General features: G+C 42.1%; 1 protein-coding gene across 2 annotated transcripts in view; it reads right to left on the reverse strand.

Moving 5' to 3' along the window:
- Nucleotides 1-12,858, reverse strand: part of stard8 (StAR-related lipid transfer (START) domain containing 8) — a 42,480-nt gene that overhangs the window by 2,969 nt on the left and 26,653 nt on the right. For both annotated transcript variants that reach the window (XM_024431425.2, XM_024431426.2), the window contains 6 exons: nt 12,611-12,809; nt 11,985-12,195; nt 2,987-3,101; nt 2,396-2,617; nt 1,428-1,645; nt 373-549 (listed from right to left, as the gene is read on the reverse strand). In XM_024431425.2, the coding sequence (XP_024287193.1) occupies nt 373-549; nt 1,428-1,645; nt 2,396-2,617; nt 2,987-3,101; nt 11,985-12,195; nt 12,611-12,809 (1,142 nt within the window). The remainder of the gene's footprint in view (nt 1-372; nt 550-1,427; nt 1,646-2,395; nt 2,618-2,986; nt 3,102-11,984; nt 12,196-12,610; nt 12,810-12,858) is intronic.

Here is a 12,858-nt window from a genome sequence, read left to right on the forward strand (position 1 = left end):
GAATAAACAAGCGTACAGTCAATAACACAATAGCAAAAACGAAAGTCTATATACAGTGTGTGCAAATGGCGTGAGGAGGTAGGCAATAAATAGGCCATTGTAGCGAAGTAATTACAATTTAGCAGATTAACACTGGAGTGATAAATGAGTAGATGATGATGTGCAAGTAGAGATACTGGTGTGCAAAAGAGCAGAAAAGTAAATAAAAACAATATGAGGATGAGGTAGGTAGATTGGGTGGGCTATTTACAGATGAACTATGTACAGACTATGTTCATAGGCAGTTAATCAATTAGCCATTTAAATCATCATTGAAATACATGAGTCCAGTCCAATGGAAATGAATGCATAGATGAGAAGCTGGATCCCTACCTGACGTCTGCTCTGCAGTAATGCGTCAGCCTGGACCGGCCCATCCCTGAGGGCTCAATCAGGACCCGTGAGGTGAGCAGCACTGCCCGTAGCCCTGCCTCCAGGTGCACATTGTCATGGTCCACAGAGGAGGACACTAGCAGACACAGGCCCTGAGGAAGGTCACTACACCACCGCCTAAGCAGGAGAAAAATACAGCAAGGGTCATTACTGTCATCTTTGGTTTAAATCAACAGCCTGGGGCAAGATGTTAAGGTCCAATGCAGCAGTTTTCATCTCAATATGAAATCATTTCTTGGTTACAATTAAGTACCTTACTGTGATTGTTTTCAGTTAAAATGGTAATAAAATAAACTAAATAGATTCTTAGCAAAGGGCAATTTCTCAAACAAGAGAAAGTTATTTTTTCTTATAGGCAACCCTCCAATCAGAAATTAGGAGAACACTCATTTAGAATGCCTGAAGCTTTAACAATACTTGAGAACATGTGTGTGTGTGTGGGCGCGTGTGTGCACACAAGTGTTTAACTTCAAGAACATTGATCAGAGGAAGTAGGCCTACTTAAACATTGGGAGCATTAATAGCTGTATGTTACAGTGACTTTTGTGTTGTTTATGGTGAAAATGCCATGAACTCTCTAGGAGTGGTCTGAGTGGGAAAGGCAAAACAAAACATTTGCTGTTATTGGCAGAGAGGTTTGGAACTCTCTTTCCTTTTGGTGTATTAACTATTTTACAACATAGTGATATCCCCATGGAAGGCCAAAACTCCATCCCACCAAAACAGGCAGAAGTGTCAGGCAGTCTTTTCAACAGATCTTACACTAATTTTCACAATTTCACAGTATTATTCCAACCATTTTTGACTGCACTGGGCCTTTAACACCACACCTTACTGAACTGACAACTTGACTACCCCTGCGAAAAGGGCAGACATATGTATGATCGGCTTCTGGCCACTCTGCCCTTCCACCAATGTCTCCAAATGAAGCCTTGGATAGAGCCCCAGGCAAGACAGACAATTATTGATGAGCTAATCTCGTCCTCCATGCATACCTAAGCACTACGAAGTCCCTGCGGGGATGAGGTGCCATGCTGTCTGTCACATAGTGATACACCTCTGTGTTGTTCTCAAGAGCCTCGATTACACGGCTGTGGAGCAGGTCATCATCCCACAAGTGGCGCTCACGCAGAACTCTGTGCAACACTGTCTGGGGCGGGGCCTCGATCTCGGTGGTCACTTTCCAAAGACGGATGGGATGGCCGTCCCCTACCTGAATAGAACAAATGGATTGTGAGATTATGGTTCAGGACTGAAAAGTATACTGTAGCTTTAACAAGCGAGCTAACATGCCATCACTCTTCAAAATGGACAGAATTTACTTCATTCTAACAGCCAAAGAAGCTATGCCAAATGGTAAATTCAATTATCCACGGAGGCTTAGGGTAAAAAAAGGGAATTTAACCTTTTCCAATCATACAACGATTGAAGGCCATACTGTTGTGACAATGCAGGGCAAAATCAAAGCAAAATGTATCTTCAATATAACAACATTGACAAACATAGACCTGTGATTGAATGACCTGCAGACAACACTAATATTAGTATGCACTAGTGCAGGGGGAGGCAACTAGATCCAGCCGCGGACTGATTGTTGTCGGAGCGAATGGTCTGGGGGGGTAAATTATAAAATTTGTACACTGCAAATTGACCACAACTAAGCCCAAAGAGAGATTGTATTTGAACAATAATTTCATACCATGATTACATTGAGTCATGATCACGTCTTTTTTTTGTGGGAATATTTGGGAACAGACTTCCTAAAGAAAAATAAATGTTGACCAAAAACTAAAATCATAGCTACAAATTTTGGAGGCCAAAAAAATTACTTGCAGGCCGGTTTTGGCCTACGGGGCTGCCTGTTGCCGACCTCTGCACTAGTGTGTTATTGAGTAGTACATTCTGGTTTTGTTTGATAACAGACAGCATAGTATCAGTATGCAGCAGTGTCACTGAGCAGTACCTTCTTGTATGTCAGCTCTGTGTTTTCTGGGCCCAGGGCGCTGTGCCATCCTTTGCTCTTCTCTGTGGACTCCCTCAGTAGAGCCTGGATATTATCCTCCAGGTAGGCTCTGTAATCCACAGGCTCGCCCTTCATGTTCAGGCCCAAGCCGTGGAGAGGGAGTGGCTGGGCATCTGCTGCGACATAGGAGTTCCGCGACTGCAGCATCATCTCATGAGGGATCTGTCGCACCAAATTAGAGGTCAACTGGGTTCTTTTTTAAATTAATTAAAAATACATACATAGTAGTTGTCATGTACAGTGCACATAGAGCAGCCTACTGAATTCCTCTGTGAAAGTACATCAAGTTCATATCCGACATGGCATTTAATCTATACGCTGTAAACTGTGAAACCATGTCTATTTCATTTATTCCTAAATAAATGCTTTCTAAAAAATAAACCACTCTTCAAATGGCTCACATTTTTTGGACAATAAATAGTCAATGCATGTGGGTGGTGTTTCGTTACAGATTGATTGTTCTGAAGGATCATCCTATTCAGAAAATAGATTGTTTTACGTCAAGGACTGTGCATATATTATGTATAATACCTGGAATAATTTCTTGCACTCCACAATCATGTGGCTGAGTCCTTGAGTGGCAGCCATGTTCTCACTCAGGTCCTTGTGGTCCGGTTTTCCCCCTGCCCCCCTTCGGTGGATTAATCTTCCACAAAGATGGAACATAGTCAACACGCATCACAATCGTTCTCTCAGCTTTGAGTTCAACAGCAGTACAATGTTGTTCATATGCAGCATTTCGATGAGGAAATAGTCAAGAGGAAATGAAATGGTCTAACACTGTCAGTACTCTGTAGTTTTGTTTGGGCTTTATTTTGACATGATACATCCATGAGGATGTTAATATGCAGCAGTTTGTACATTTCTTTAGCCCAGAGGAAAACCACTGGTCCAAAGCTTTTGCTAAAACCATTGGTTTAAGCTATTGGTCTTAAATGGATAGCTGATAGCTTTTCTCATAGGAAAACCTGGCACAATTAGCCACGAAGCTGAGCGGATAATTAAATCTGGTAACTAAATAATGAATTAACCTATCATATACTTTAAACGGTAGAGCCATCATCGATTGCATTTGTTAAAGGTCAATTTGGCCACCAGGGGGAGAATGTTAAACCATCCAACTGCTTGGAATAGTTTGTTACCAATGGTCTTGATAAGTGGAATGTGCTGGAGTGTGCCGATATATTTTGAATAGGGCTGTCAAAGTTAACGCGTTAATAACACGCAACATTTTTAATGGCAGATTTTTTTGGATGCCATTGATGAGAAGGGTGTAACTGCGGCCCGCAAACCAGGGCGTTCCTGCATGTGGGCATTTCTGCATCTGCAGGAACCCCTCTTTACACTTTTATTGGTCAATTTTTAAGCTAAGAATCCGGTGCACAGGGGGAGGTGGTGGCTCTCCAGTACGGTAGGTGGTGGTATTGCACTATAACGTTGGATGCCAACTGCCGATAAACCCCACAGAAGAAGAGGTAGCTCTCTAGCTAGTAAACCGGTAGGCAGTGTTCATCGCTTTCGCCTTTCTGGCACTGTATTCCTTCAGTTCTGGTAAAGACGGCAAGGGCAGATGTTCGGCAGGCAGGAGCGAAAGACACTATGGGTTAGCAAGCTAGTAGGAGGTCTCCGTTACAAAGCAGGCGGGGCGACACTGTTCTAGCTATCTAGCTAGCAAAAAGGACTCCGGTACACTGGAGCTGGGGGCAACAGTGGTAGCTAGCTAGTACAGCGGTGGACAGTGTCATTTGTCCCTGTAAAAAAACGGATAATAGTTTTATTTCCATTTTTACCCACATTTTAATCACACAATCGGGGGAAATCCAGAATATCATAAGTGTAACACAAGCATGAAGATGTTGCCCTTGGGGGGGGGGGTTCTTGTAGATGCAGGAAAGCTGGAACCCCCCGAATTGCGGGTTGCACTGACCCTTTTAAGCGCACGTGTTTCCGCACGGACCCTTTTAAACACAGCACATGACAGGCTCAGTAGCGCTAAACGTATCTAGTAGACTTCTCGAATGCCCAGAACGCCTTCTCTAACGCGCCACAATCTCAGATTCAAACTCCTCTTCACCTGCTCTGCAAGCGTTATAATGTCAAATACGTTCGTTGATCACCAAATATGTAGTTTCGGTGAGCAACTCTTAATTTACTCCCGTTGCGGCCGGTATGTACTTGCAAAAAAGGTGTACATTTATTTTTACAAGCAACCGAAAGAAATGACTATTCAGCACATACAGTATTTTGGAAGTACATACCGTCCGTAATGGGACTAAATTAAGATAGTTGCGCACCGAAACTACATTTATTTGGTGATCAAAGAACGTATTTTGGCATTATAACGGTTGCAGAGCTGATGAGTTTGAATCTGGGCTTTTTTTTAGAGGGGTCGTCACTAGTTACCACAGCCACAAAGTCTGAAGCCCCGCCCATTTTAAAAACCATTTATCTTCTAATCTGATTTGACATATAACCCTAACCACACTGTTGACCTTATGCCTAACCTTAAATTAAGACCAAAAAGCACGTTTTTTCCCCCATTTTTCTCTCTTGACATAGCCAATTTTGACTAACTAGTGGAAACCGTTAGGTGACTAGTGGAAACCTTTAGGCAGTGATAGATACCTTTTCAGGTAGTGCTTTTAGTCTATTTTGGTTCCCGATGAGTGCAAATTTTGAAGAACAATTTTGAAGAAAAACTTTTAGTTCTCAGATCAAAAGATTTACCAAATTATCCCAATTGTAGAAGTAGCAGCTTGTGACTAGTTCAAGTTGAAGAACATGGATAAGTAGCCAAGGCTGGATCTAAAAGCTGTAGCTATTATTTTACATGAACTCAGACCTGGCTGGTCTGTTGTTAATATCTTCTATGGAATTCATAACATTCTGAACAAGAATATAAATGCGACATGCAACAATTTAAACAATTTTACTGAGTTACAGTATATATACAGTATATATATACTGTATATATACAGTATATATACAGTATACAGTATATATATATACAGTATATATACAGTATATATATACTGTTCTAAGACAATCCCACAGGTGAAGAAGCTGGATGTGGAGGTCCTGGGCTGGTGTGGTTACATGTGGTCTGCACTTGTGAGGCCGGTTGGATGTACTGTGTGTGTGTGTGTGTGTGTGTGTGTGTGTGTGCTTGCACGCAAGTGTTTAACTTCAAGAACATTGATCAGAGGAAGTAGGCCTCCTTAAACATTGGGAGCATTAATAGATGTATGTTACAGTGACTTTTGTGTTGTTTATGGTGAAAATGGCATGAAAAACATTCAAATTGATGAGCTATTGATAAGAGCTAGGTAAATGAGTAATCCGTTTGGAGAAGGGGATTCTAAATACACATAGCAATTGTTTTAGATGATCCCTGGAGATGAATGTGAAACCAGTCATATGGAAACAAACCGTAATATCATATCATCATTAACTTGATTAATTATGTTAACTGTTTGGCAGCCCTAATTTTGCATGATACCTCCTTGACAATGCTACTGATGTTACACAAAATTCAAAACGCCGTAAGACACATTTCTGGATATATGACAGAATTCCATGTTTTTGCTTACCGTTTCGTACACATCTATGTGCTTTTACAAAAAAAATAACATCTACAAGGATTATACGTACAGTGGGGAGAACAAGTATTTGATACACTGCCGATTTTGCAGGTTTTCCTACTTACAAAGCATGTAGATGTCTGTCATTTTAATCATAGGTACACTTCAACTGCGAGAGACGGAATCTAAAACAAAAATCCAGAAAATCACATTGTATGATTTTTAAGTAATTCATTTGCATTTTATTGCATGACATAAGTATTTGATACATCAGAAAAGCAGAACTTAATATTTGGTACAGAAACCTTTGTTTGCAATTACAGAGATCATATGTTTCCTGTAGGTCTTGACCAGGTTTGCACACACTGCAGCAGGGATTTTGGCCCACTCCTTCATACAGACCTTCTCCAGATCCTTCAGGTTTCGGGGCTGTCGCTGGGCAATACGGACTTTCAGCTCCCTCCAAAGATTTCCTATTGGGTTCAGGTCTGGAGACTGGCTAGGCCACTCCAGGACCTTGAGATGCTTCTTACTGAGCCACTCCTTAGTTGCCCTGGCTGTGTGTTTCGGGTCGTTATCATGCTGGAAGACCCAGCCGTCTTCAATGCTCTTACTGAGGGAAGGAGGTTGTTGGCCAAGATCTCGCGATACATGGCCCCATCCATCCTCCCATCAATACAGTGCAGTCGTCCTGTCCCCTTTGCAGAAAAGCATCCCCAAAGAATGATGTTTCCACCTCCATGCTTCACGGTTGGGATGGTGTTCTTGGGGTTGTACTCATCCTTCTTCTTCCTCCAAACACGGCGAGTGGAGTTTAGACCAAAAAGCTCTATTTTTGTCTCATCAGACCACATGACCTCCTCTCATTCCTCCAGATGGTCATTGGCAAACTTCAGACGGGCCTGGACACGCGCTGGCTTGAGCAGGGGGACCTTGCGTGCGCTGCAGGATTTTAATCCATGACGGTGTAGTGTGTTACTAATGGTTTTCTTTGAGACTGGTCCCAGCTCTCTTCAAGTCATTGACCAGGTCCTGCCGTGTAGTTCTGGGCTGATCCCTCACCTTCCTCATGATCATTGATGCCCCACGGGGTGAGATCTTACCTGGAGCCCCAGACCGAGGGTGATTGACCTTCATCTTGAACTTCTTCCATTTTCTAATAATTGCGCCAACAGTTGTTGCCTTCTCACAAAGCTGCTTGCCTATTGTCCTGTAGCCCATCCCAGCCTTGTGCAGGTCTACAATTTTATCCCTGATGTCCTTACACAACTCTCTGGTCTTGGCCATTGTGGAGAGGTTGGAGTCTGTTTGATTGAGTGTGTGGACAGGTGTCTTTTATACAGGTAATGAGTTCAAACAGGTGCAGTTAATACAGGTAATGAGTGGAGAACAGGAGTGCTTCTTGAAGAAAAACTAACAGGTGTGTGAGCCGGAATTCGTACTGGTTGGTAGGTGATCAAATACTTACGTCATGTAATAAAATGCAAATTAATTACTTAAAAATCATACAATGTGATTTTCTGGATTTTTGTTTTAGATTCCGTCTCTCACAGTTGAAGTGTACCTATGATAAAAAATTACAGACCTCTACATGCTTTGTAAGTAGGAAAACCTGCAGAATCGGCAGTGTTTCAAATACTTGTTCTCCCCACTGTAGCTACATCCATCGTAAAACGAAATCAAAGACTGATGGTAGTCTTGTCAAGTGTTAGCATTTTTTCACCCAACTACCATAAGACAGTTGTTGAGTTGAAAACCCATTTAGGGTAATTTCTTTTAAGGAAATGTCCCTCTCCACTGTTGGTCCTGAAGTCAAATAACAAAGTAGATAATTACAAAAATGCATATAAAAATATATAGGCCTACATTTAGGAATACACATCTATGCAATATATGTATTATGATACTGTATGATTATTATCATTCTTAATCTTAATTTCAAGGTGATGACTTGCAATTGAAAATCAAAATTTCGAAGGAAAAATTATCACTCTCTTGAGGGATTTGAATTTACAGTGAAAGTGGTGACAGATGTCAGGAACTTGGTGCTTTACACTGAGTTAATTGTCAAGACATACTGTATTTGCATGCTTTTCCCCAGTCTCTCTTTTTCTCTCTCTCCTGGTTTTGACCTTTGCCTGTCCTGACTCTGAGCCCGCCTGCCTGACCACGCTGCCTGCCCCTGACCCTGAGCCTGCCTGCCGTCCTGTGCCTTTGCACATTCTCTGGATTATCGACCCCTGCCTGCCTTGACCTGTCGTTTGCCTGCCCCTGTTACTGTAATAAACACTGTTACTTCAACACAGTCTGCATTTGGGTCTTACCTGAAACGTGATATACACAGTAATTATGACAACTTCCGGAGGATGTCCTCCAGCCTATCAGACCTCTTGCAGCATGAACTGACATGTTGTCCACCCAATCAAAGGATCAGAGAATTAATATCTGAATTAATCTAGTACTGAAAGCTACAGCTAGCTAGCACTGCAGTGCATGACATGTGGTGAGTAGTTGAGTCAAAGAGAGAGAAAGACAACAGTTTTGTACAAATTCATTTCTTCCAAAATTTAGGAGAAGCAAGAGAGAGAGAGCTAGCTGTATTTGGTTGTACTTTTTTTAAACGTTCAATTAGCTAGCCAATGCAGCTAGCAAGTTTAATGTACATCAGGCTCAAACAGAGAGGGATGCTATATTAGCCAGCTGGCTATGGCTATCCAACACTGGAACTCACTCAACATTGTAAACTCTTCCAAGTCAATGCAAGCTTTTGGTTTAATTAATTTCTTGCCACCGGGTCCTGCCTGTGTAACTGCTAAACCATTTTTGACAATCACTGTACTGCATGATTGTAGTGGGTTTACTAACACATCAGTTCTAGTTGACTATGACTTGACAACAATGTAGGCTGTGTGTAGCATTTAGCTTTCATGGGAAGTTTTATTTGCCTGGTCACAGACAGCTGATGTGTTGTGCACTGAAGTCTACAAGCGAAGGGAAGAGGTGAGAGGAGGAGAGTGTGTAGATAGTTGCGAGAAGAAATTATATAGACATGAGCAAAATGTTCATGCTGTTTTTATTTGGCTGCTATGAAAGTGAACTGTTCGCGTGTGATTGTGATGTATTCATTCTGCAGATTCTGTTGAAAACCTCTTCTTAAATGGAAACAAACGTAACGAAATGGGAATGAACATAACTGAATTTGTCCAATAATAGCTCTCATTTACAACTGTTGGACTGATGATCACACCCTAGATCAGCTACTGTAGATGCAGGCAAGAGTGTGCAAGGCGGTTTTGAATGTGTCACTGTCTGTCACCTTGACTACTCAAAAGTCTCTCAACCTGTGCACATACATTGTAAACTTTCATTCACAAGCTAGGTTGAAGCAACCTCATGATGGGTACAGGACATTTTCATGTAGTAGCCCAAGCCTATCGATGTTACATTGTGCTGGGTGAATGGAATATGAATGACAGTCATACAATATGCTGCAACAAAAATAAGGCCATGCTCATAATTTGTTTTTAGCACGCTCCTTCATCTTAAACGGTACCGACTGCCACTGGTGTCTACAGATACACCGTATTCTGACCTTGACTTAATTCCATAAAAATTCTACCACCTTTACGTGTGAGAAAGCTATGATCCTTTTTTGATGTCACTTGTTAAATCCACTTCAATCAGTGAAAATAAAGGGGAGGAAACAGGTAAAAAAAAATGTTTAAGCCTTGAGACAACTGAGACATGGATGGGCAAGACAAAAAATGTAAGTGCCTTTGAAAAGGGTATGGTAGTAGGTGCTAGTCGCACCAGTTTGTGTACCGCAACGCTGCTAGGTTTTTCACACTCAACAGTTTCCCGCGTGTATCGTGAATGGTCCACCACCCAAAGGACATCCAACCAACTTGACACAACTGTGGGAAGCAAAGGAGTCAACATGGGCCCGTATCCCTGTGGAATGCTTTCGGCACCTCGTAGAGTCCATGCCCTGACGAATTGAGGTTGGTCTGAGGGCATATCGGGGGGTGCAACTCAATATTAGGAAGGTGTTCCTAATGTTTGGTATACTCAGTGTACATTTATTACTGTCTAGTGTCACTTTAGTGTTAAGTTTCCTACAATTTGTAGCCAATGTTTTGCATCAATTTATTCCATTCGGTTTTTCTTTCCTCTGTCACATCAGTGTAGATTGTTTCTGATGGTCGCTAGCAATAGTGGATCATATTAGGCTAACGTGCAATCATTTGGGACATGTAGTGCATTTGAATAATTATGGAACTCAGACCACGCGTAGCAGTTTAAACCTGGAGCCTGGCGCATGATTCACGACGACTGGACAGTTGTCATACAGTTCAATAATTAGTGAGGATTAGGGTAGATTTATGTTTAACCCCTCTTGTCCACTTTTTCCCAACTTCCAACATTATATGGATTGAACTTGAATATGGCAACTTTCAGGATGAATCAAACCACTATTGTTATTCCTCAATATATTTTTTCCATAAAGGCTCTCCAAACCTGTTTTTTATGATTCATACTTACATACTTTCCTAACCCAAAAATGTGTCAAAATAATCTACAAGATCAGTGTATTTCTATATCTACCAGTTAGTGCTGAAACAGATATGAATATGCATACATGGTATCAGTCAAAAGTTTGGAAAACACCAATTCATTCCAGGGTTTTTCTTTATTTTTACTATTTTCTACAATGTAGAATAATAGTGATGACATCAAAACTATGAAATAACACATATGGAATCATGTAGTAACCAAAAAAGAATGAGTAGGTGTGTCCAAACCTTTGACTGGTACAGTGTCTCCTGACCCCTCCTGTCTCAGCCCCAAGTATTTATGCTGCAGTAGTTCGTGTTGGGGGGCTAAGGTCAGTCTGTTATATCTGGAGTATTTCTCCTGTCTTATCCAATGTCCTGTGTGAATTTAAGTATGCTTTCTCTAATTCTCTCTCTTGCTCTCTCTCGGAGGACCTGAGCCCTAGGACCATGCCTCAGTACTACCTGGCATGATGACTCCTTGCTGTCCCCAGTCTACCTGGCCGTGCTGCTGCTCCAGTTTCAACTGTTCTGCTTGCAGCTATGGAACTCTGACCTGTTCACCGGACGTGCTACCTGTCCCAAACCTGCTGTTTTCAACTCTCTAGAGACAGCGGTAGAGGTGCTGACCTGTGCACCCTCGACAACTACTGTGATTATTATTATTTGACCATGCTGGTCATTTATGAACATTTGAACATCTTGGCCATGTTCTGTCATAATCTCCACCCGGCACAGCCAGAAGAGGACTGGCCACCCCTCATAGCCTGGTTCCTCTCGAGGTTTCTTCCTAGGTTTTGGCCTTTCTAGGGAGTTTTTCCTAGCCACCGTGCTTCTACACCTGCATTACTTGCTGTTTGGGGTTTTAGGCTGGGTTTCTGTACAGCACTTTGAGATATCAGCTGATCTAAGAAGGGCTATATAAATACATTTGATTTGATGTGAAATTTGATTTGATACTGTATTTAGACCACTTTCTTTCATCGATCCATATGTTCAGAATTTGTTCTCTCTATGTATTCTAGTGAGTTTGTCTACAGAATTCTTATGCTGCACCATATTTAAAGGGATGGCTTAAGATCAATTTACTGAAAACCCTATTGAATGAAAACTCCACGAGAAAAACTGTTGGCCAGCAAGTGGTAGGGTTTTCAGAGAGTTGATTTACAGTTATTTAGTGTGAGCAAGTTAGCCACATCTGTAGAGCGCATTTTGCGCCTGCAATAGGTAAGTCTGAATACCAACTACTGAGAAGTGCATAGGAAAGGCATGTCTAGGAAAAGTGTAACTGTCCTAAGTCTGAATCTGCCCCTAAGTGCCAGGCAACACATGCCAAAACAAATCAAAACATGCCATGATGAAAACATACACAGAAACACGAATACCAGTACATACCTGGGGGAGGTGCCCTCTTTCTTGGAGATGTTGAGGTGTAGGATAGAGGGGGCCAGGCACACGGCCAGGTTCCCAGCTGTCATCTGGTTCTCCTCGGCAGAGGCGATGTCACTGAGGAAGTAGAGCAGGGTCTGCAGTACCTCCCGGTTCTCGTCAGGCAGAAGGATGACTGCAGCCTGGGCTGCCTGAAGACGCATGTCCTTCGGGACACCTGGGAAACACACATGACAGATACATCTGAATGTGAATTGCTATGTTGGTTTTAAGATCTTAGCATTATACTGAGGATGAAACTGTTGACATTTGAATGTACCTGGTAATTATAGCAGTATAGACATTCCATGTGTATCATAACCAGACATCAAATACAGACAGTAACTTAATGCCATGTTTGTAAAACCTCGATAAACCCTAACTCTAGCTGTAAAATCCAAGCTGGAGGACATCATAGAGTACAGTATGATTACTGTGCCTATCAATTAGTTGATTGACTTCTCAAAGGAGACTTTATCTAGTCAATGATTTCAATCTGATAAGTGTATGCTGAAGGGCAATTTAAACCAGACACAGGGGTTCAGAGCTTCCCAGAGTGGATGAGAGGGGAACACTTAGAGCCACTGACTCACATTGGTAGATCTGCAGAAAGGTTTCAGTGAGCTTGGTGGTGAGGACAGGCTCAGGCAGGTCTCTGAAGTACTGTTTCAGCAGGTCGGCCACATCGTAGGCTGATTGGCCCTGGTATCTCACGTGGTCTGGGGAATTTTCATTCAGCTGCCGCAGAGTCTGGATCCGAGACTTCACCCCAGACTTACGGAAAATGCCAACCTTGACAGGAATAGGAGTGAAAAACAGTTGATACTGTCATTGGTGTATT

The sequence above is a fragment of the Oncorhynchus tshawytscha genome, linkage group LG09 (genome assembly GCF_018296145.1).
Source record: "Oncorhynchus tshawytscha isolate Ot180627B linkage group LG09, Otsh_v2.0, whole genome shotgun sequence".
Lineage (NCBI taxonomy): Eukaryota > Metazoa > Chordata > Actinopteri > Salmoniformes > Salmonidae > Oncorhynchus > Oncorhynchus tshawytscha.